Below are 26,969 nucleotides of genomic sequence, written 5' to 3' on the forward strand. Positions count from 1 at the left end.
CGTACGATCTGCATGTGATGTGCGCTGTACAGTCTGTATGTGTGTGCGTTACAGTGTAGCAGCGCATTAGTTTAGAGCGCCGATTGACTTGCGTGTGCAATAAGAAATGTTGGTGAAAGTTACTTTTAAAAGTAATGCATATTGCATTACTCCCTAAAAAAGTAACTGATTGCATTACTTAGTTACTTTCTATGGAAAGTAATACGTTACATAATTTTTGCGTTACTTTTTCTCATCTGGGCTAGGCTGTTGGTTTGTTTGTTTTGATAACAACAACAAAAAAGTTATATTTCTGGCAAATGTAAAGGCCATTTCACACCAAAAGTGAAATTAATAAGCCTGGAGGAACAGGCTGAAGGAAAATTCACACCTGTACAGTAGAGGGCGCAGCTCAAATAAACCTTTTCAGCTGTGCTACTCTTCTGGACTGCAGAAGAATAGGATGCATGTGCCCTCAATGCACACTTCAGCTTTAAATGCTCTTAAAAGGTTAGTTCACCCAAACATGAAAATTTGATGTTTATCTGCTTACCCCCAGGACATCCAAGATGTAGGCGACTTTGTTTCTTCAGTAGAACACAAATGATGATTTTTAACTCCAACCGTTGCCGTCTGTCAGTCTTATAATGCGAGTCAATGGTAACACAATTTATAAGAGTCAATAAACATGCACAGACAAATCCAAATTAAACCATGCGGCTCGTGACGGACACACTGATTGTCCAACTGCGTTCAGCACTCGCTTAGTGAGGTCTGATCGCGCTCTGACAGCGGCAGTGATGTAAAAAATGATATAAATACTGTTCGGTTTCTCACACAAACCAAGTCGTTTCGCCCATCATGTTTCACCCTCATGTCGTTCCACACCTGTAAGACCTTCATTGATCTTCGGAACACAAATTAAGATATTTTTGATAAAATCTGATGGCTCAGTGAGGCCTCAATTGCCAGCAAGATAATTTACACTTTCAAACGCCCAGAAAGTTACTGAAGACATTTAAAACAGTTCATGTGAATACAGTGGTTCAACCTTAATGTTATGAAGCGACAAGAATACTTTTTGTGCACCAAAAAAACAAAATAACAACTTTATTCAACAATATCTAGTGATGGGCGATTTCACAACACTGCTTCAAGAAGCTTCAAAGCTTTACGGTGGTTCAGAGCTTGTATCAATTGATCTCAAACTGCCAAAGTCACGTGATTTCAGTAAACGAGGCTTCGTTACGTCATAAGTGTTTTATTTGATACACACTCCGAACCACTGATTTCGAAACAAAAGATTTGTAAAGCTTCAAAGCTTCATGAAGCAGAGTTTTGAAATCGCCCATCACTAGATATTGTTGAATAAAGTCCGTTATTTTGTTTTTTTGGTGCACAAAAAGTATTCTTGTCACTTCATAACATTAAGCTTGAACCACTGTATTCACATGAACTGTTTTAAATATGTTTTTAGTAGCTTTCTGAGCGTTTGAGTCTAAATTAACTTGCTGACAATGCAGGTCTCACCGAGTCATCGGATTTTATCAAAAAAATATCTTAAATTCTGTTCCGAAGATGAACGAAGGTTTTACAGGTGTGGGATGATATAAGGGTGAGTAATTAATGACAGAATTTTTCATTTTTGGGTGAACTAACCCTTTAATAGTGTACAACAGTCGGGTTCCAGAAGTAAAAAATCCACTCATTTTCTCTATAAAGGAAATTGATTTTGAATGATAACTTATAAACCTTTAAAGACAGAACTACTGTGAGCTACGAGGTTGTTAATCCATGGTTTTCACTCTAATCAGCATGGATTCTGATTGGCTGTCAATGTTTTTATCGTTAATCAGCTGAAAAAAAAATATTTCTGCAAGTGATTCCAACTATATCGTTCTACTGTGCCATTCTCGTTATAGTTGTGATGTGGACTATGTCATTTGCATATTTATTGTCCTTGGTCTGAACAGGCCTTTACACAGATTATTCTTAATAAACAGCATTATTAAACAAGATTGTGCAAAAGGTAAAATGTATTCTTTTATCATGTAATAAACAACAAATGGTTTAAGCAGATGGTTCTCAACCTTGAAAGACCCCCGTTGTCCAACAAAATATTCAAAGGCTACGATATGTTTGGTATTTCTGCTAAACTGCTTGTTTTCAAACTATTTTTATAAAATTAACTGGGACTGTAGATATATGAAATTAATTAGCCATGATTAATTTTGTAATTCCAGAGCTTCAAGAAGTATAAGTACTTTAAAAAAACCAACGCTTGTACGCTAGTGTTCTCAGACTTTTAGAGCCCAGCTTGCAATGCATTGGTTGCGCTTGCATTCAATGATTTTTTTTTTCTTTTGAGTATGTCTCTGGCCTAATTCTGTCAGTACATTACAGATAAAATGTAACATCACTAGTGAAGCACTTTACAGATATGGTTTATTACTGTTCTTCAGGCCATTCTATGGCAGAAATGACGAAAGATGCTTTTGATAAAACTCTGGTAGACGTCTATTATTCCAAATGATCCATTATAGAGGATAATCAGAAAGATCGTAATCATCATGAGCAGGGCAGAGCAGAACTAATCCAAGAGCAGTTTTGGTAAAACACGGATCTCTGCACCATATAACTGGTTCAGGAACAGTGAAAACAGGGTGTTTACATGCTGTAGAAGATGCAGAGTGATTATCGGAGCCGCAGCAGACATAGAGAGAGCTATTCTTAGAATCTTTCATCATGAGGAGGAAGACAGAACAGAGGAAGAGGGAGACGGAAGGATGTTAAAGAGTCGCGGGGGGACAGAATGGAAGAGTAAGAAACAGAGAAATAGACAAAAAGACACATAAGGCCTTGCGAACGAGAGAATGGGAGGGTGATACAGCGAGAGGGGGAGGAGAGGAGGGTGTTAAAGGATAAGAGAGAGAGATGAGAGAGGAAGAGATGGAGGGGGAGGAAAAACGAGGAGGAGAACTCGGGGTTGGAGGAGACAAACCCACGAATGTGTAAAACCTGCAGACGAGATTCAGAGAGACGCAAATTACTGCTGAGACAAGCAGAAGAGAGAAAGAGAGATATTTCACAGCACCTCGAAGCCTTTTAAAGCTGAAAACAAGCAATATTGTATAACTGAGCAGCAGTTTGAACACTGTTAACAGTCACTGTTGACCCTCCATCCATCCACACAACCATTCATCCGTTCAAATAGGCTGTGACGAGTGTAGAAAATCGAATTAGGAACTGCTACATAATGCATCATTTGAAATCCTGGAACGGCAGTCTGGCCCTCGCTGTTTTTACCTGACGTAAGTGAATGAAATGAAAGACGTTCATGTGCTCGACTGAAGCGACTGTCTAATAATGATGGAAGTGTTTAGTTCTCCTCCTCTGATCTTACATACTCAGAGCTTCTGTTGCCTCGTCTACAGCAGAGTCTGTTTACTGACTGAAGAGCATCTTTCAACTTTTAAATCAGTGGAAACCCACAGAAATGTGTTCCAAAATATTTTTTCCCCCCACAGAACTGTATACTGGGACACCAGCGGGATCTGTTACATGCATTAAAGGAAACCATAAAAAAAAATGAGTGTGTTGATGTTGTTATGAGAGGCAGTGTTTCACATATATTAGATAGATAGATAGATATAGACGACAGACAGATAGATAGATAGATAGATAGATAGATAGATAGATAGATAGACGACAAATAGATAGATAGATAGCTAGATAGAGGCTAGATAGAGACGACAGAGACAGATAGATAGACGACAGACAGAGAGATAGATAGATAGACGACAGACAGAGAGATAGATAGATAGATAGACGACAGACAGACAGATAGATAGATACGACAGACAGACAGACAGACAGAGAGATAGATAGATAGATAGACAGATAGACGACAGATAGATAGATAGATAGATAGATAGATAGATAGAGATGACAGACAGACAGATAGACTACAGATAGATAGACGACAGACGGAGAGATAGATAGACGACAGACAGACAGATAGATAGATAGATAGATGACAGACACAGATAGAAAGATAGCTAGCTAGATAGATAGATAGCTAGATAGCTAGCTAGATAGATAGATAGCTAGATAGATAGATAGATAGATGACAGACAGATAGATAGAAAGATAGATAGATAGACGACAGACAGACAGACAGAGAGATAGATAGATAGATAGACGACAGACAGACAGACAGATAGATAGATACGACAGACAGACAGACAGACAGATAGATAGATAGATAGACAGATAGACGACAGATAGATAGATAGATAGATAGATAGACGACAGACAGACAGATAGATAGACTACAGATAGATAGACGACAGATGGAGAGATAGATAGATAGACGACAGACAGACAGATAGATAGATAGATAGATAGATAGATAGATGACAGACACAGATAGATAGATAGATAGATAGATAGATAGATGACAGACAGATAGATAGAAAGATAGATAGACGACAGACAGACAGACAGATAGATAGATAGATAGACGACAGACAGACAGACAGATAGATAGATGACAGACATAGATAGATAGACGACAGACAGACAGATAGATAGATAGATAGATAGATAGACAGACAGACAGACAGACAGATAGATAGACGACAGACAGACAGACAGACAGATAGATAGATAGATAGATAGACGACAGACAGACAGACAGACAGATAGATAGATAGACAGACAGATAGATAGACAGATAGATAGATAGACGACAGATAGACAGATAGATAAATAGACGACAGACAGACAGACAGACAGTCAAGTCAAGTCAAGTCAAGTCACCTTTATTTATATAGCGCTTTTTACCAATGCAGATTGTGTCAAAGCAGCTTTACATTGATAACTGGTACATAATTTGGCTGCACAGCAGCTCTTAAATAATAGTGTCAATGCAGGCAGATCAAAGCACTGTTGAATAAATGTCAAGAATACTATTGAATATCAAATGTCAAGTGTCCCCAACTAAGCAAGCCAAAGGCGACAGCGGCAAGGAACCCAAGATAGATAGATAGACAGACAGACAGACAGACAGACAGACAGACAGACAGATAGACAGATAGATAGACGACCGACCGACAGACAGACAGACAGACAGACAGACAAACAAACAAACAAACAAAAACAGCAAAAAACTTTAAACTTTAACTCTTTAAAAAAAAAAAAAAAATGACTGTTAAGAAATATTTTCGGCCATCACGGTTTCTCAATTCACCCACTACTGGCAGGTGTGACATGAAAGATCATTTTGGCATACATACTTTCTTCCATCCATCCATGCATCCATTTACTAACTCAATCATCTGTCCGCTATCAACCCATTCGTCCATCCATCAGCCCAAGACAGCATGTGTAAAGTCTGGTGGGATGTTCGGGAGCAAAACGAGTGCAAAATGAGTGCAAATGAATCAGGAGCAAAATTATGCTGAGGGATTGTGTATAAACGGCTCAGGAGATTAGGAAGTGTGTTCAGAAGGCTGTATGTTTAGGGAGCATGGAGAAGTAAAGGGAGTGTGTCAATAAACCATGACGTGAATGAACTAAGCTATAATACATGAGTTTTCCACACATTGTTTAGGGATCGTGTGTAAACTCTGTTCAGTTCTAAATTTCTTTATAGGTGCACTAGGGAGAACAGACTTGAATAAGTCTAAACATGCCCAAATGTGCGATTTTCGCTTGCTGTCTACAAACCAGATGGTCTAAAAGTATTTTTCACTGTACCTGCAAATTATTAAAATCATCCTTTTTATTAGGATTAATATAAATAAAAAAAAAACAATAAAACAATAATAATGTAATATTAGCATTATTATGTTGTTATTATATTAACTTTTTTTTATTATTATATTAACTATTTTTATTTTATTTTATTATTTTAATTATTTACCTATTATATATACCTATATTATGATAATAATAATGATGATGATAAAAATTATACAATTACTACTACTACTACTACTACTTTTAATAACAATAATAATAATAATAAAAATTACACATTACTATTATTATTTTATGTAAGTTTGGTTTGGTGCTATGTTGCAGTTTCTTTGTTACATGTTTGATAGGATGCAATGAATTTAATTATTTTGGACCAAGCTAAAAAAAAATTATCCTTTTGCCCTTTTGGCATTTTATTTGTTGCCTATATTTAGTATTGATACCAGAGGCTAGTATTATGGTATTGATCAAACCCTAGGTGTGTACTGAATTGTTTAGGGTGCATGTATAAACTCCTCAGTTACAAACACATCTGCAGAAGCAATAAAGTGTACAAGCAACATCCCCCATGACAGTAAAGAACTCTTTCAGAAGCATTTGTAAACTACCATAAGAGACTTCAGGTTTCTCAGTGCAGGGATCACTTTACACAACATGTGTAAGATACAATACAACTTTAAATGTTTCAGCAGATGTGTTAAGCTGTCTAGGGAGTGTGCAAACAAGAAGTGCAGTCTTGTCTAGGGAGCGTGTGCAAACTCCAGTCTTGTGAAAGAATCAAAGATGTTTTGTTTTGGAGTCACCTTCACAAAACGCTGCAGTGCATCATCAAAATACCTTCATTACATCTGCTGGCAACCATGCTGACTACACACACACTTTCAAAAACACACACACCCTGGCTCTGTTTTCTGAGAAATGTGTCAATAAATAAACATTTCCTTGCAGCATGAAAAAACTCCAGTGACTCAAAGATGTCATTAATTAAACAAACACATATATAACAAGGTCTGAAATTACAAATCTGTGCATCATGTTCTTCCTTCCAACAGCCTACGGAGTATACTTGAAAAGAAACATTCGAAAAATCAACTCTGCTATGTCAGGAACATCAATTTCAGCTCTGCTTTAAAGGGAAAAAAATGACCCTTGTGTTCACCTCTAAAGTCTACCGCTCAATACTTCTCCACAAGTTTTCTCTTCATATGTACTTTATTTAAACCTGGAATTGAATGAAGTTTCCTGAGAGAGGTAATTTCATCTCTCTCTTTGCGCTCGGCATATTTGACTCAGCATCAATAATTCATGTAATCTATATACATAAACAGACAAACAAGTTTCCAAATAAAAGCCCAACAAATAGAGCTACAGTGTGTGTGCCAGGTAGATGGGGATGTATAATCGTTTCTGTTACACACGCACACATTTAAACAAGATGAGGCCGAAAGGGCCTTTCTCATGATGCCGAAAGGTGAGAGGGAAGGGTAGGACCGGATCTGTTTGATTAACATTTAGACAGCTTTCACTACACCAAACAAATACAACACTAAAATCAAACAGTACACACCTCTGCAACACAGAAACTAAGATAGACTACAGATAGATAGATAGATAGATAGATAGATAGATAGATAGATAGATAGATAGATATAGATAGATAAAAACTAGATGGACGACAGACAGACAGACAGACAGATAGATAGATAGATAGATAGATAGATAGATAGATAGATAGATAGATAGATAGATAGATAATAACTAGACGGACGACAGACAGACAGACAGATAGATAGATAGATAGATAATAACTAGACGGACGACAGACAGACAGACAGATAGATAGATAGATAGATAGATAGATAGATAGATAGATAGATAGATAGATAGATAGATAATAACTAGACGGACGACAGACAGACAGACAGACAGACAGACAGACAGACAGATAGATAGATAGATAGATAGATAGATAGATAGATAGATAGATAATAACTAGACGGACGACAGACAGACAGACAGACAGATAGATAGATAGATAGATAGATAGATAGATAGATAGATAGATAGATAGATAGATAGATAGACAGACAAATAAGCAGATAGACAGACGGAACAACGGGCAAACATAAAAAAAATTTAATGACAGACAGACAGATAGACAGAAAGATAGACAGACAGAGAAAAAAATGGAACAACAGATAATCAGACAGACAGACAGACAGACGATAGATAGATAGATAGATAGATAGATAGATAGATAGATAGATAGATAGATAGATAGATAGATAAAAACTAGATGGAAGACAGACAGACAGACAGATAGATAGATAAAAACTAGACGGACGACAGACAGACAGATAGATAGATAGATAGATAGATAGATAGATAGATAGATAGATAGATAGATAGATAGATAGATAGATAGATAGATAAAAACTAGACGGACGACAGACAGACAGACAGACAGACAGATAGATTGATAGATAGATAGATAGATAGATAGATAGATAGATAGATAGATAGATAGATAGATATATAGATAGATAAAAACTAGACGGACGACCGACAGACAGACAGACAGACAGACAGATTGATAGATAGACAGATATATAGATAGATAAAAACTAGATGGATGACCGACAGACAGACAGACAGACAGACAGACAGACAGACAGATAGATAGATAGATAGATAGACAGACAGATAGATAGATAAAAACTAGACGGACGACAGACAGACAGACAGACAGATAGATAGGTTGGTAGGTAGATAGATAGATAGATAGATAGATGATAGATAGATAGATAGATAGATAGATAGATAGATAGATAGATAGACGGACGACAGACAGACAGACAGACAGACAGACAGACAGACAGATAGATAGATAGATAGATAGATAGATAGATAGATAGATAAAAACTAGACGGAAGACAGACAGACAGACAGACAGATAGATAGATAGATAGATAGATAGATAAAAACTAGACGGACGACAGATAGATAGATAGATAGATAGATAGATAGATAGAGATAAAAACTAGACGGAAGACAGACAGACAGATAGATAGATAGATAGATAGATAGATAGATAGATAGATAGATAGATAGATAGATAGATAGATAGATAGATAAAAACTAGACGGACGACAGACAGACAGACAGACAGATAGATAGATAGATAGATAGATAGATAGATAGATAGATAGATAGATAGATAGATAGATAGATAGATAGATAGATAGATAGATAGATAGATAGACGGACGACAGACAGACAGACAGACAGACAGACAGACAGATAGATAGATAGATAGATAGATAGATAGATAGATAGATAGATAGATAGATAGATAGATAGATAGATAGATAGATAGATAAAAACTAGACGGAAGACAGACAGACAGACAGACAGATAGATAGATAGATAGATAGATAGATAAAAACTAGACGGACGACAGATAGATAGATAGATAGATAGATAGATAGATAGATAGATAGATAGATAGATAGATAGAGATAAAAACTAGACGGAAGACAGACAGACAGATAGATAGATAGATAGATAGATAGATAGATAGATAGATAAAAACTAGACGGACGACAGACAGACAGACAGACAGATAGATAGATAGATAGATAGATAGATAGATAGATAGATAGATAATAACTAGACGGACGACAGACAGACAGACAGACAGATAGATAGATAGATAGATAGATAGATAGATAGATAGATAGATAGATAGATAGATATAGATAAAAACTAGACGGAAGACAGACAGACAGACAGACAGATAGATAGATAGATAGATAGATAGATAAAAACTAGACGGACGACAGACAGACAGACAGATAGATAGATAGATAGATAGATAGATAGATAGATAGATAGATAGATAAAAACAAGACGGACGACAGACAGACAGATAGATAGATAGATATATAGATAGATAGATAGATAGATGGATAAAAACTAGACGGCAGACAGACAGACAGACAGATAGATTGATAGATAGATAGATATATAGATAGATAAAAACTAGACGGCAGACAGACAGACAGACAGATAGATTGATAGATAGATAGATATATAGATAGATAAAAACTAGATGGATGACCGACAGACAGACAGACAGACAGATAGATAGATATATAGATAGATAGATAGATACATAGACAGACAGATAGATAGATAAAAACTAGACGGACGACAGACAGACAGACAGATAGATAGGTAGGTAGATAGATAGATAGATAGATAGATAGATAGATAGATAGATAGATAGATAGATAGATAGATAGATATTGTTGTCAAGTATTGCGTTCGGTAATGTAACATTTAACTGGACTCCATTTCCAGAAGGACCCATAGATGGTGACCGGTGCTTTCACATTGATCTGTAACCAGCTCACAAAGATCGAACTTCTGCCACAAACACACACACACACACGCGCATGCACACACACACAAACAGACAGAAGTCTGCAGAAAATTGACGTGTTGTGAGTTTTTCAGAAAATACAGTTTATGAAAACAGACTTATTGTATCAAACCACACAAAACGTTCTGATCTTTTCTCTCTGACTGCTTTCCTTTTGCTGCTGCCTTCCGTCTTTCTGACAGCTTGACCTTTTGTGACCTTTACAAAGTTTTTAATTAGGATCGGCACTTCCTGCTGACATGCACTATGGGGCGTGCGGCTGGAGGGAAGGGCCTGTGGCTATGAAATTAATATGTCAATCAAAAGCAAAACCATAGCACCAGCCAATCAGAAGCCAGGAATTGCAGTATGCTCAGACGATGATGTCATAATGCGGAGGACAGCGACGGACCTTAGGAACTCACACACACAGATGCACATACATATTTAAATAAGTGAATTACAAGAAGAACAACTTATTGCATATGAATTAGTTTTATCTACGCTACAAACTTACAATATGCTGCTCATACAAAAAAAAGGACCAAAAGGTATTACCATGTTTTTTTTTGTTCAGACATAGTACCATGGTAAAATCGCAGTACCTTATAAACACCAGTGGTATATAAATAAAATGGTTTTGCCACCTCATTCCATCACTGTACAATGGTACACACATATAAGCTCAACTTATTAGAACTGACATTAATTTATTCTATCACGCAAATGCGGTTTGATTGACAGGACACTGACCGGTGCGAGGGTTGATGCTGAAGAAGTTCTGCGGGTTGCCGCTGGAGATACGAAATGACAGACGGGGCTCGGTTGCCGTGGCGTCAGGGTCCTGTGCCTGGATCTGAATGACTGACTGGTCCTTCAGGGAATTTTCCGGAATGGTGGCATGATACATTGGTTCAGACGTGAGGGGAGCATTATCATTAACATCCTCAACCTGTTGAGACACACAGACACACAAAAATTAAAGAATTATATAAAATTATATAAAAAATTATATATACTGTATACACACTGTATACACACATTGAACAAAATTATAAATACGACACTTTTGTTTTTGCAACCATTTTTCATGAGCTGAACTCAAAAGAGTTTTTGTGTACACTTTTTCTGTGTACACTTTTTCTGTGTACACAAAAGGCCTGTTTCTCTCAAATATTGTTCATAATCTGTCTAAATCTGTGTTTGTGAGCACTTCTCCTTTGCCGAGATAATCCAGCCACCTCACAGGTGTGGCATATCAAGATGCTGATTAGACAGCATGATTATTGCACAGGTGTGCCTTAGGCTGGCCACAATAAAAGGCCACTCTAAAATGTACAGTTTTATCACACAGCACAATGCCACAGATGTCGCAAGTTTTGAGGAAGCGTGCAATTGGCATGCTGACTGCAGGAATGTCCACTAGAGCTGTTCCCCGTAAACTGAATGTTCATTTCTCTACCATAAGCCGTCTCCAAAGGCGTTACAGAGAATTTGGCAGTACATCCAACCGGCCTCACAACCACAGACCACGTGTAACCACACCAGCCCAGGACCTCCACATCCAATGGCAGACAGTGTGTATGGTGTCGTGTGGGTGAGCGGTTTGCTGTTGTCAACGTTGTGGATCGAGTGGCCCATGGTGGCAGTGGGGTTATGGTATGGGCAGGCGTATGTTATGGACAACGAACACAGGTGCATTTTATTGATGGCATTTTGAATGCACGGAGATACCGTGACGAGATCCTGAGGCCCATTGTTGTGCCATTCATCCACGACCATCACCTCATGTTGCAGCATGATAATGCACTGCCCCATGTTGCAAGGATCTGTACACAATTCCTGGAAGCTGAAAACAACCCAGTTCTTGCATGACCAGCATACTCACCAGACATGTCACCCATTGAGCATGTTTGGGATGCTCTGGATCGGCGCATACGACAGCGTGTTCCCATTCCTGCAAATATCCAGCAACTTCCCACAAACATTGAAGAGGAGTGGACCAACATTCCACAGGCCACAATCAACAACCTGATCAACTCTATGCGAAGGAGATGTGTTGAACTGTGTGAGGCAAATGGTGGTCACACCAGATACTGACTAGTTTTCGGACCTCCCCAATACAGTAAAACTGCACATTTTAGAGTGGCCCTTTATTGTGGCCAGCCTAAGGCACACCTGTGCAATAATCACGCTGTCTAATCAGCATCTTGATATGCCACACCTGTGAGGTGGATGGATTATCTCGGCAAAGGAGAAGTGCTCACTAACACAGATTTAGACAGATTTGTGAACAATATTTGAGAGAAATAGGCCTTTTGTGTACATAGAAAAAGTCTTAGATCTTCGAGTTCAGCTCATGAAAAATGGGGGCAAAAACAAAAGTGTTGCGTTTATAATTTTGTTCAATGTATGTATATATATATATATATATATATATATATATATATATATATATATTTATATTATAATTATTTTTACAAGACCACACAACATCTCAAATAGGATGCACACTAACATTCCACAGGCCACAATCAACAACCTGATCAACTCTATGCGAAGGAGATGTGTTGCACTGTGTGAGGCAAATGGTGGTCACACCAGATACTGACTAGTTTTCGGACCCCCCAATACAGTAAAACTGCACATTTTAGAGTGGCCCTTTATTGTGGCCAGCCTAAGGCACACCTGTGCAATAATCACGCTGTCTAATCAGCATCTTGATATGCCACACCTGTGAGGTGGATGGATTATCTCGGCAAAGGAGAAGTGCTCACTAACACAGATTTAGACAGATTTGTGAACAATATTTGAGAGAAATAGGCCTTTTGTGTACATAGAAAAAGTCTTAGATCTTCGAGTTCAGCTCATGAAAAATGGGGGCAAAAACAAAAGTGTTGCGTTTATAATTTTGTTCAGTGTGTGTGTATATATATATATATATGTAACCCCTCTACCCAGGCCCTACTCGCCCCGCTCTGTGCGGGCCACGAACCTGGGTCTCCGGCGTGGGAGTTGGACGCTCTAACGAGGAGGCTAAAGACTGCAACCTCCAGCATCTGTCGCTAGAGCATCTCTTGAGATCAGAGGAGTGAGGTTTACTTGCACAGCGACTACTAGCTGGCCTCCGTTACACTCACCCCCCTAAACCTCACTCCCATCTGGGTCACGGCACCAATGTAACCCCTCTAACCCAGGTCCTTCTCACCCCGCTCTGCGCGGGTCTCGAACCTGGGTCTCCGGCGTGGGAGTCGGACGCTCTAACAAGGAGGCTAAAGGCTGCAACCTCTAGCGCCAGTCGCTAGAGCATCTCTTGAGATCAGAGGAGTGAGGTTTACTCGCACAGCAGCTACTAGCTGGCCTCCGTTACACTCACCCCCCTAAACCTCACTCCCATCCGGGTCACGGCACCAATGTAACCCCTCTACCCAGGCCCTACTCGCCCCGCTCTGTGCGGGCCACGAACCTGGGTCTCCGGCGTGGGAGTTGGACGCTCTAACGAGGAGGCTAAAGACTGCAACCTCCAGCATCTGTCACTAGAACATCTCTTGAGATCAGAGGAGTGAGGTTTACTTGCACAGCGACTACTAGCTGGCCTCCGTTACATATATATATATTATAATTATTTTTTACAAGACCACACAACATCTCAAATAGGATGCACACTAACTCACCTGTATGTACACCTGTAGTGCCGCTGACTGCGGTACCACCCCCAGATCAGTGGCGTACACCGTCAGCCAATAGGAGTCCTGAGTCTCTCGGTCCAACAGATCTGTAGTGTAGATGACACCTGCAAAATAAAGTGCAAAAAATGTCAAAACATTACAATCTGAACATTTTAATTCCAGTGAAACTGGCAGAAATGTTAATTTAGTTTCCCATTTAATGTGTGCTACACTGAGACTGACAAACTCATATTAACTGTGATAGCAATAATTACTGCCAAAAAAGCAATTACTGAGTAGAAACATTAAAGCTGAGGTTTGCAAGTTGCTTTAATGTTAAAATACTGTCTAATATCCCAAATTAATATACTATGCAAAAATTTTAGCAGGTTATTTCCTTGAAAAGAGTGTGACATCAATCAAAACATTGCTGTTTGAGTGTTCCAACACAGCAACAATGGCATGACTTTGGGGCAGGGCTATCTGTCTAGCTGGCCAATGGTGAGTGTTCTGCAAACCTGTTTGAAAACAGTCGATTTATTATAACGTTAGCAGTTCTGCGGTGATGCATCTTTAAAAATAACTATTTGTGTGTGTGTACGTGATAAAACAGCAGTACACAAGGTAAATTTAGATCAATAAGGAGGTCACTTTCATAAGTCATGTAACCGAAACAGAGCAGAAGAAAACACAAACCCTCAGGCAAAAGACAATATAAAACCTGAACCTCTAACCTCAACATCAGGCTCGACATTTTCAAACGCTCCATGTAACAGTATAAACTGAGGTCTTCAGTCTTGGGGTACAAAAATTAAATGTCCATGGACAGAAAACACAGAACAAAACAAAAAAAGAAAAGCAGTTCGTCTCGGGCACAGATTTGCCATAAAGAGCAGGACTTTGCTCTGGCGGGAATTGAAGATCTAGGTCAGAAAATATGGCTAAAATCTAGTCTGTATCTGTATGGTCGTTTTGGTTAGTTGGTGTTGCGAAACTCCAGATACATACAGATTCCTACAAAACACTATTTTATATATTAAAATAAGGGGTGTAACGGTAAAATAATTGAACCGTTCGGTTCTCCACCCACGGTTCGGCACGCGCTTGCACCGCGGTTCATCCCAAACCTGACGACGCATGTATAATATTGGTTTGTTGAAAACAACAACGTGTAAAACAGACAGACGGGATTCGGCTAATGTATGTTTCAGTTGATGGATACGCATTGTGTTTTCACAATACGTTACAACAGCGATTATCAAAAGAACATGGACAAAACAGGCACTCTTTGTAAACAAATGTTCAATGACGTGCCGTATGCTCTATGAGTCATTTACGCCGTCATTTCCCGGGTGTTGATAGCGCGCGAGAGCAGGTGAGACCTGAACAGCTCACGTTGCTATCTGTTTTTTTAACTAAACTCATTTAAACTTTGACAATTTAAACATTCAACCTCAAGACACGAAAGAGAACTCGCGCGCGCTGTGAGATTTGTGTGCGCTCATCCGAAGCGCGTACACGGAGAGCCGCGTCAAATACTCTCGCGCAAATTCTCTTTCAAGTCTTGCACCTAAACGGACAAGTCACACAAATATTATGCCAACATGCCCATCTTAGCGAGTATCATAACAAACATAGTAGGTTATGTCTTGAGAGAAAAACGAGACAGACTACAGTATGTGTATCAGTATTAGTGTACTAGTTTGAATTATGTCTTAAAGGGACAGCAGTCTAATATTCCTGCTCTTAATAAATGAATCAGTGTATCAAATCTGCCGTTCGGAGCGCCAAAGTCACGTGATTTCAGCCGTTGGCAGTTTGACACGCGATCCGAATCATGATTCGATTCACCTGATTCATTTGTGCTCCGATGCTTCATGAAGCAGTGTTTTGAAATCGGCCATCACTAAATAAGTCGTTATTTTGTTTTTTTTTGGCGCACCAAAAATATTCTCGTCGCTTTATAATATTAATATTGAACCACTGTACTCACATGAATCGATTTAAATATGTTTTTAGCACCTTTATGGATCTATGAAGGCCTCACGGAGCCATCGAGATTTTCAACTAAAATATCTTAATTTCTGTAATCCGAAGATTAACGAAGGTCTTACGGGTGTTGGAACGGCATGAGGGTGAGTAATAAATGACAGAATTTTCATTTTTGGGTGAAATAACCCTTTAATGTTAATCGAATGACAAAGCACAATGAAATCACCGCACCCCAAATATATATATATATATATATATATATATATATATATATATATATATACACACATTATATATATATATATATATATATATATATATATATATATATATATATATATATATATATATATATATATATACACACATACATACACATATATATATATATATATATATATATATATATATATATATATATATATATATATATATATATATATATATATATACACACATACACAATTTCTATGTACTTTTTATATGCCTGTGTACTTTTGCAGAAACTACAGTTACCATGGTAAATTTCTGCAAGGGAACTATAAACAGACTTCTAGAATCAGGTAAAGGAATCAGATCGGGTTTCGTTGTGCTGAAAAACAGCCTGAGCTTTTGTGTGTGACTGTGTGTATGTGTGAGACATCAATAATTCAGTCTGTTAGCCTGTAGGATTCATAAAATCCTTTAGTTCATTGTGCGAGAGGGAGAAAGCACGTAATATATTCGGAACACCAGCAGAACTGCCCGAGGAATCTCAAAATGAGTGAAGACAACGGAAAAAAAGATATACAGAGAGAAAGAGTCAGAGAGTCAGAGAGTCAGAGAGAGAAAGAGAGAGAGATACAGAGAGAGTGTGTTCTTTTCTCTGAGGTAATAGAAACTCACTTTAACCAATCAGAGACACAGATTGGAAGTCCAGCCCTGACAAACCAGACTCATCTCACACCATTTACCACAAACCTGTGCAGCTCATTCAACCAGAATACACACACATTGAAAACACACACACACACACACACACACACACACACACACACACACACACACACACACACACACACACACACACACACACACAACCTCACAGTCTTCTAAAGGGTCATTCCATAGACATTTATTGTTTTATATAAAACTAATTATAATAACTATAGACAAACCAAAACTCAAAGCCTAAAAGATTTATAATATATATATATATATGAAGATATATATATATATATATATATATATATATATATATATATATATATATATATAATGTGAAGACTTCAGATGCAAAAGCCTCTAAGTGCCGTCTGAAGTTTTCTTCTAAAATAAGCATTTTTATCAAGCTTGTATGTTTATGGAATTATTGAACCTAAACATACAAGCTTGATAATAATGCTTATTTTAGAAGAAAATTTCAGATATATATATATATATATATTGTATATTATATAAAGGCAATTATAATTACTACAGATGAATCAACACTCAAACCTTACAAGATTTATTTTTGTATTTTAATCAAAAAATGGTAACACACACACACACACACATACACACACACACACACACACACACACACACACACACACACACAGTCCTGGTTGCAAGCTGATATTTCTGCCAGAGCTGAGCGAGCAGATAGGAAAGACAGAGAGAGAGGGAGAAAGAGAAAGAGAAAGCGAGTGCAAATAAACGAGTGGAAATGGGGAGATTATTTCGCTTTTAGCAGGATGATGTGTTCCTGCTGTCTGACCTAGATAAGAACGATATGAGTCAATTAGAGATGCACCGATCATGATTTTTCATGGCCAATTCCAATTGGCCGATTTTTTACAAGTAAAATGGGCCGATTTTAATAACGGAAGCAAATTTTAAGCACATTTATTTATTGTTTATTTGCTCTCAATGAAAGAGTGGCAAACGGATGGTGTGAGGAGTCCACGTATGTGTGCAAATATGTGTGTTAGTAATGCTGTTCATAATCTCTGTGATTAATTATTAATAAGATCCCAATTATCTACATCCTGCCTTTCCCAGCATCCTCTTACAGTAACTCGGGGTGTGTAAGTGAGACGACTCCGCTGCTTGCTCATTAAATATGCAGGCCTCATATAGATTCGTTAAGAGCGGAATACAAATCAGCTTCAAGTTAGTTTCGGTGAAGGAGGGGAGAATCAAGAGCGATGTGAATTAGGATGAGAGGAAATGTGAGGGTTTTCTCTGTGTTTATGTAATCTATCTTCCAATCTTTGATCTTTGACTAATCTTTGGTTTAATAATTGATCCTGGTGCTTTCAAGATGTGGTACAAGGGATCTGTGGCATTGCAAATCTGTGTGTGGGGTGTGTGTGTGTGTGTGTGTGTGTGTGTGTGTGTGTGTGTGTGTGTGTGTGTGTGTATAAAGGCTCCGCTACCCTGCACTGTTATGATATTAGTTATATATTAGTCTTAAAATCATCTCTTAAAGGGAAAGATCACCCAAAAATATAAATTCTGACAATTCACACAAAAATGAAAAATCAGTTCCCTTATGTTGTTCCAAATCTCTATGACTTTCTTTAATTTGAGGAACTGATGTTTTGCATAAATGTCTGGCTGTTTGTTCCAATACAATGAAAGTGGATGGGGACTAGAGCTGTCGACTCCAACAGTAATAAAAACATCATAAGTCTTTTTTAAGTCATAAAATAGATTTACGAGGAACAGACTGAAATTTAAATTGTTATTCACTCATTTTTATTTACATTTATTTACATTTGACTATTCATTTTTATTTACAATGAGACTTTCAACAGTTTAAACTAATTTCCCATTAATACTAAGCTACTGTATGGCTTCAGAAGACTTGGAATATCACAAACGAGTCATATGGACCACTTTTATGCAGATTTATTCATAGATTTATTCATTTAAATGTTTCGTAAGCATCAAATCAGCATATTACAATGATTTATAATGGATCACGTAACACTGACTGGAGTAATGATGATGAAAATTCAGTTTTGACATCACAGGAATAAATTACATTTTAAAAAATCTTACAAACCCCAAACTTTTGAACGTTTGTCCAAATGATGACAGAAAGTTCATTTTTGGTTGAAAATGACCCTTTGAATATTGTAGAGAGGCTTGGTTTTCAGATGCATGCATTAAATCATCCATTTTCATTGTACCATGAAGGAAAATAATCCAAATAAGCACTTTTGTAATCTCAGCAGTGTAATTACTAATAGTGATTGGATAAAGGGTGTTGTGATATTGTGTGCGCATTTAGTGGGATATCATACTTCATTCAGGAACATTTTTCCAGGCCGTAACCTAGCAACCTGAATGAAGTACGCATAACAGATCCCAAAAATCTTTAAAAGTGTCTTTCCATCAAAAACATGCAACAGCAAAAACACACATACTCGAATCCATGCAATACTGGTGTACGAAATCAATAGCGTTTATTTAAAGAAAATTTAAATGAAGCCAATTAACACTTTAGCAGGATGTATATGGTGTGCGTGTGTGTGTAGAAGGTGTAATCTCTTAGTGTGTGTTAGACACTTGTGTAAGCCTATGAGTGAGACACAAGCGTAGGAGGCACATTCACTGTCTGGGTAGAGCAGCTTGTGTGTGTGTGTGTGTGTGTGTGTGTGCGCGTGTGTGTGTGTGTGTGTGACAGAAAAGGAAATTCACAGATTCAGTCGTATCAAAATATCCCTGTGGTTTTAAAGGAGGGTGTTAAGAAAGTGATGACAGGGAGCAGACTTTACTATCTCCTAAACACCACCTCACAACACACTAAAAAAGCCACACAGCTCTGGAGAAAACCACACAACATCACTGCTGCGGAACACAGCAACACAACGTGACAACCACAGGCGCCAGTGAAACTCTAAACCACAGAACGCAATTACACAATATCACAATTACAAAACACATCCTACAGATCGCTCAAAACACAAAACTTAACACCCAAAGCCAATTCAAACTTACAAACTCAAAATCAGAGATGCTTAAAGGGTCCAATATATATCATTGTTAGGCCATGTTTTTTTCCACCAAATACAACCATAGATTAGACTTAAAGGAACACTCCACTTTTTTTGAAAATAGGCTAATTTTCCAACTCCCCTAGAGTTAAACAGTTGAGTTTTACCGTTTTTGAATCCATTCAGCCGATTTCTGGGTCTGGCGGTACTACTTTTAGCATAGCTTAGCATAGTTCATTGAATCTGATTAGACCGTTAGCATCTCGCTCAAAAATGACCAGAATTTCGATATTTTTCCTATTTAAAACGTGACTCTTCTGTAGTTACATTGTGTACTAAGACTGAAGGAAAATGAAAAGTTGTGATTTTCTAGGCCGATAGGAACTATACTCTCATTCGGGCGTAATAATCAAGGAACTTTGCTGCCATACCATGGGTGCAGTGGGTGCAATGATATTATGCAGCGCCTGTGACCCCCTGCTTGCACAGGGAGCATGCCTTGCAACCATGGAGACATTTGTGAGAGGCGCTGTGTAATATTGTGCCTGCTGCACCCATGGTACGGCAGCAAAGTTCCTTGATTATTACGCCCGAATGAGAGTATAATTCCTACCCATATCGGCCTAGAAAATCGCAACTTTTCATTTTCCTTCGGTCTTAGTACACAATGTAACTACAGAAGAGTCAAGTTTTAAATAGGAAAAATATCAAAACTCTTTGGTCATTTTTGAGCGAGATGCTAACGGTCTAATCAGAATCAATGAACTATGCTAAGCTATGCTAAAAGTGGTACCACCAGACCTGGAGATCGGCTGAAAGGATTCGAAAACGGTAAAACTAAACTGTTTAACTCTAGGGGAGTTGAAAAATTAGCCTATTTTCAAAAAAAAGTGGAGTGTTCCTTTAAAAATGGCCTTTTCACTATGGTACCTTTGACACCACCGTTCAAAAGATTGGGATCAGTTTTTAAAACACACCAAAGCTGCGTTTATTTGAGCAAAAATACAGTAATATTGTGGAATATTATTTCAAATTAACCCTTAAATGCATGACTGTTTCGCCAATCATTCTTACATATTCGGGTCTTTATAGACCCGGATCTTTATCTAACACGGATGGATCTCTACCTGTCGCGATAGTATAAAACTCCTCTGATATTAGAGTAACAATTACAGAAGAATAAAATAAAGCATATTTTGTTACCTTTTGGAGCTTGAAAGGGCTCAGTTTGAGCAGATGTTTTATGCCATCATCACTGTCCTTGTCAGAGCTCATTTCCCAGTAAATTCAGCAAATAATAGGCTAGTTTTATGTTTGAGGTCACGAATATGAGCCCATTCGCGATCTCAAACATATTCTCAAAACTATATAATTTTCAACATCTTCAAAATCAATATTTCGATCGCTAACAGCTTCACCAGATCCATCCAATAACAGTTACAGTCATATTTGATTGCGTTCAGTACTTGCTCTGCAGTAAATCACTGAGTCATTTCATGTTTTTCATATTATTTCGTTTTCTGTCTGAATGAGTTGTCACTTCAGCATTGTGTATCAGACGTTGGCATCTTGTGGAATAAAGGTGAATTGCACTTATTCCGTCATCTAAGATTCAATTATTGTTGTGCAGAAAAAATATACGTACACTCATACACACCTCGGGTCGTTTGCGACCCTATACAATTTTTACAAAAAATGAATACAAAAATAGGCATTCTTTTATAATGTTATGATTTTTTTCTTGTTATATTCTTTATAATGAATTGATTGAGGAATACCAAGAAGGTTGATGTCTAACTTTAAAAAATGAACGAGGAGGAGGGTAGTGAATGACGTCCCGGGTCACTAAAGACCCGAGGTATGCATTTAAGGGTTAAAATAACTATTTTCTATGTGAATATATTGTATAATGTAATTTATTCCTTTGATTACTCCAGTCTTCAGTGTCTCATGATCCTTCAGAAATAATTTCTTCTTATTAACAATGTTAAAAATTGTTGTGCTGCTTCATATCTTTTCTGGACTCTTTGGTGAATAAAAATTTCATTTTTCATTTTTATTTTTTTGTAAATAGAAATCTTCTGTAATATTATAAAAGTCTTTACTATCACTTTTGCTCAATTTAATGCATCCTTGCTGCATAAAAGTGTTAATTTCATTCAAAAAATAAAAAAGCCTACTGAAAATCATAAATGACCTCGTTTAGGAGTAACCAATCCGAAAAGGATCAAATTTTAGCTGGTTAGCATGGCACAACTACACGATCTTGCAAATAAAAGACATATATTTTTAATAATGCAAATGCTGAAACTCACCATACAAACACTATGTACAGTTATGTAAACGATATGTTGAATGGTTGTGACATCAGGAACACAACTTCTGAATGACTTGTTTTTACAGTCCTGGGGAGCTTTGCTTTTGCTTTAGCTTTAGGCATTAAAATATCACTACAATTAACTTCAAGGAGCAAGAAAAAAATCCAGTGTTTCATGATATGTCCACTTTAAATGATTTAAAAAAGGCCAAGATGAGGAACAAGAAAAAATGTTAAAAGAAAACCTGACTGCAGCAACACATCATTGGTTCTGAGCAAATGAGAAGCACTATCTTCTGCGGGTCTCTGATTCTCTGTAATATGAAGAAAATCACTTACCATAGAGAACAAATTGAAGTAAGGAAAGAAACTCAGCCAGCTAGTGAAGTCGGTATTGTATAGAGGGGAAGCATCCACTCTAAAAATCAACTTTGATGATTTAATGTAGCTTCGATATGGCTATTATAGTTTATTAAGGATAAGGAAAAACACAGAATTAGAATATTTTACATCTGATTAGTCCTATAACTGAGCAATGGACTGGAATTAGGCCTTACCGGAAAATGCTTAAGCTGTTTTCTGGTTGATTTAATGACGGTTTGTAGCTGTAGTGACCCACTATTTCTGTTAAGTGGCATCAGACTGGAAGACATATTCTCAGGGGATTACCGGTGCATTCATGCACACTCATACATACATAATCACTGCGTTTTACACTGTACAGACAAAAGTGAAATATGAGCCATGCTACCTAAGCACCATCCCAAGCATCTTTGTAAGCACTGAAAGCAGATAGGTCTCTAAGAAGTCTATATAATGAGTTTTTTTTTTTTTTTGCCAACCATTGCTACCACGTTATCTGATAGCTGACAGAACAACATATAAAGATGTTTTTGCATATGGACCATTTACACTATCAGATGTCTCATAAGCGCTACGTTTTTAGAGCACGCAAATGCTCGCATTGCAATAAGCAGGACGCATCTCTTATGTTTCAGTGCTTCTTCAGCGGAGAAATCTCAGAAACTCCTACGCACACTTTGCAACAGAGACAGAAAAAGAAAAGACAGACAGAATGAAAAGAAATAGAGACACGGAAGGACAATACACAGAGAAAGCCTTTATTGAGTCTGTCATTTTGGTGTGCTCATCCACTTCCCTCTGTTATTGTGCGCCTATATTTAGGACCCGAAGCCTTGCGGGGTTATAGGGAGCACGAGGCAGAGTTTCATCCAATCACATCAGGTTACATGACCCTAACAGTGAACCTTTCTGAGAGACAGACAGGGGGAAATCAGAGTGAAACCAGCTGGGACAGGTGTATGAAGATGGCCTGTGTAACATTTTACGTGACTGACAGTGTAATTTCAGCGTTTGATTGAATGTGACATGACATGAACTTGACCGCAGAGTTTGACTGGCGGATACGGAGGATGTTTCAAAACCTTGTGATCTGTTGAACTAGAGCATCATAAATGGGTTTGAACACTCTATTTGAACATTGAAAACATCTATATTGCCCAAAATTGCTGTCTTGGTAGGAAGCTCAGAACATCTTGAGCAACACAATCATTTGATCTACACTTAAAGGGGACCTATTATGCCCTTTTACCAAGTCTTGATTTTGTTTTTGGGGTCTACATGAATATGTTTAAATTCTTGAATGGTCAAAAAACACATTTTTCGCATATTTTACATTGTCGCAGCACCTCTCTTCCCAGTCTGTCAGTAACACTCTGTTTAGTTCCCGTCTCTATGAAGCCCCTCCTTCTGAAAAGCACAATGTGCTCTTGATTGGTCGGCTGGGCTCAGTGTTGTGATTGATCAACCGCTTCAAGTGTGTTTCAGAAATGTCACGCCCCTTACCATAACCGTGAGTTTACTAACACACTACTAACTCAAATCAACCAGGCCACACCCCTTTTTTTTGAGTATGCCAAGGGATGGGAATTATTTAAATGAGGAACACTGTGACATGTTTGTTCTCGAAAGTAAACTCAAGACTACAATGGAGGTGTTTCAGGGAGTTCAGAAGACAGTTCGCACTGATATAGAGAATAACTCCCTTTGGAGTGACTTTGTGCTTTGTAAACGGCAGGAACAAACCAAGCCGACAGTCGGCCAGTTTTTCTTCGTCGGCCGACTAAGTTTTGTCAGTGTGTTCCACACCTGTCGGCTTAAGTTGGTCCTCGTCGGCTTTTTTCCGGCCGATTCGACATGTTGAATCGACAGGTCCGTCGGGCCATCTGATCATTCTGATTGGCTGTTCAGCTACTGCCACCTGCTGGCACGGAAAGGCATTTCATCTTACGCAGGTGCAGAATGGACGTGCTACTTGGCCGTTCGGCTGTCGAGCATCGGTTTGGTGTGTCAGGGCCAACTTTGGACCCAGATAATGTTGACGTAAGCCAAACCCCGCAGTTCTGCTTTCGTCGCCACTAGTTTGTCGGCGTCAGCTTGGTGTGTTCCTTGCCTTAACTTCGCAGAACTTTCTTTCATGATAAAAACTGCAACATTACACACTAAAGGAAAGTTGAAAATGAAAAAAAAAAAAAAGTATAAGGGTTCGTTCATACAGAACGTGTCTTTGCACCTAAAAACGCAAGACGCAGTGCTCAGGAATGGTTTTTAAAAAAGCGCAGCACAGAATGCAAGGGTCTCGAGACATGCTTTGGAGATGTGATGCAATAACGGTAATAACGGAACAAATAAAACAGTTGCCACGCCAACTAGCTACTGTAAACAGAAGCTTGCAACGCTTGCCCCGCCTCCGAGTTTTTCTGATTGGTCCAATGTTTTGGAACTGACATTGATGAGCGGTGCTGCGTGAAAAAGTTGAAATTCTTTTAACTTGACACGGCGTCTTAAAAATGAAACGCTCATGTGCAAAGCATTGCAAAAGACGCAAGACCCAAGCGTAACGGTCATGCACGTCCGTCTAGTGTGTTTACACAGAAAAACAACGGAAAAGTAGCGTATTGGAAAAGAAAAACGCGTTCTGTGTGAACGGCCCCTAACAGGTCCTCTTTAAAAAGTGTAGATTCATACGAGATCGCATTACTTAATCAAAAAAGATTAATGCAAGACTGATTAGCACTGATTGACTAATAAGCATCAATAGTAAGTGCATTACTGTAAATTGTAAGTGCATTTTGTACAAAACGAGGATATGATTTGAAATAACAGTACTTCCTGAAATCAACAGCATGTCATAGTCCAAAGATATTAAAGCAATTTTTTTTTTTATGGAATGGCACAGATAAAAAAAAAACTGACATATATCACTGAATTACATGTCCTGAAATATCACACCTGTCTCTGTGACAGCCCTGGGCTCTGTAAAGTGCCAAAAAAAAAAATTAAATATGTCATTGTGAGCCACGGTCAGATTCTTTGTCTAGCCAATGGGAAGACTAAAAGGAACTAGTTCTCACATAACAGCCTATATATGGAAAGCAGGAAGCTGAGAGAATCAGTCTGTCATGTGAAAATTCAATTTTGCTACTGTTACTGAGGACAATTTTGACAAAATGGAAAAGAGGCTTATCTACCTGAGTGGCCACGCCTGGTGGAAGTTTTAGAATTTAGGAAGTTTCGCTTATGGCACATTTAAAATCAACATGAAATGCATTTACTTCCATGATGTGATGTATTCTAGAGTTAAATATGAAAAAAGTAGAGTTCAGAGAAAAGTCAGAGTATCATGACAATGGCGATATGAAAAAAAGAAGAAAAAAAAATAATACAGGGATTTTCACCAGATGACCTGAAGCTTTATTTGTTAAGGAATTAATAATTCAAAAATGATTGTGGTGATTTTGTTGGGGTGTGGTTAATAAGGTTAAGTATAAAAAGCTGAAAAATGACTTTTTATTTGAAGACTTTGAATGTGAACCATCCTTTTGGGAATAAAATTGGGTGTTCACAATTTGGTATATGCTTTCCAAAACAACTCAAACCTCCTTCAGTAATCATAAGGTGAACAGAGTTTAAAAAAAAAAAAAAAAAAAAATCTACTATTTTAGAATGTAAATCAACCACAGTTTGTTTTATTCCGCTTCGTTTAGCTGCACAAAAATGCAAAGTCGATGTCCTTACGATAACAAACCGATGTGCCAGGCCCGGCTTAGCCTCCCCGTGATGATCTGAATTTAATCACAGTATTTATTGCAGTAATGTAGTAAAGCATTACACCCAACACTGTCCCTAACTTTACATTCTTTTGAAAATACAGCATTTAGTTGATCCTGATAAGTGTTCATTGTCACAGTTGTTAACACGATGGCGTTCTTCTTCCATGTGGGGTTTGGCATCACAACAGTGGGCCACTAAAGAATACAACATACAAACCTCCTGGAAATCCTTTAGAATTTAACCAATCAGGTGTTGAATTTTAAGCTCCCGAAGTATTTTCCATTTTGTGTGCCTTATGCATCAGACGTTCAGCTAACGCTCTGTGGGGATGATGTCTGAGGCTGAGACTAAGTCTGGGGTGTGTTCAAACCCGACAAAACGTTTTTTAAACGGAAAACAGCGTTGAACGCCCTGTTCTGATGACGCAAGAGTTGCAACTATAGCAGCTGAGAAGGCCATTCTTTGTGTTCTTTTTGAAGAATTTTCAGAGCCTGATGAAATCGGTATAAATACGTGTTTAATACTGCAAAATACGCTCAATATTACAGTCAATGCCCTTGCTTTCCAGAATAAAAGAGAACATCCCAATCGAGTGAAGGGATTTGTGGAAACTGTGGTTCCTAATTATTGTGGTCCAACATTTGCCTCCCATTTCATGATGAAAAGACAAACATTTCAGATGAAGGATAATTCACTTCTTACCTCCGAGACTGTTATGATTTATG

At 37.9% G+C, this 26,969-nt stretch overlaps 1 protein-coding gene across 1 annotated transcript in view; it reads right to left on the reverse strand.

The window, feature by feature from the left end:
• Positions 1 to 26,969, reverse strand: part of fat3a (FAT atypical cadherin 3a) — a 214,329-nt gene that overhangs the window by 82,569 nt on the left and 104,791 nt on the right. The window contains 2 exon segments of the mRNA XM_048159676.1: positions 10,919 to 11,117; positions 13,840 to 13,958. Coding sequence (XP_048015633.1) covers positions 10,919 to 11,117; positions 13,840 to 13,958 — 318 coding nt within the window.

The sequence above is a fragment of the Megalobrama amblycephala genome, linkage group LG16 (genome assembly GCF_018812025.1).
Source record: "Megalobrama amblycephala isolate DHTTF-2021 linkage group LG16, ASM1881202v1, whole genome shotgun sequence".
NCBI lineage: Eukaryota > Metazoa > Chordata > Actinopteri > Cypriniformes > Xenocyprididae > Megalobrama > Megalobrama amblycephala.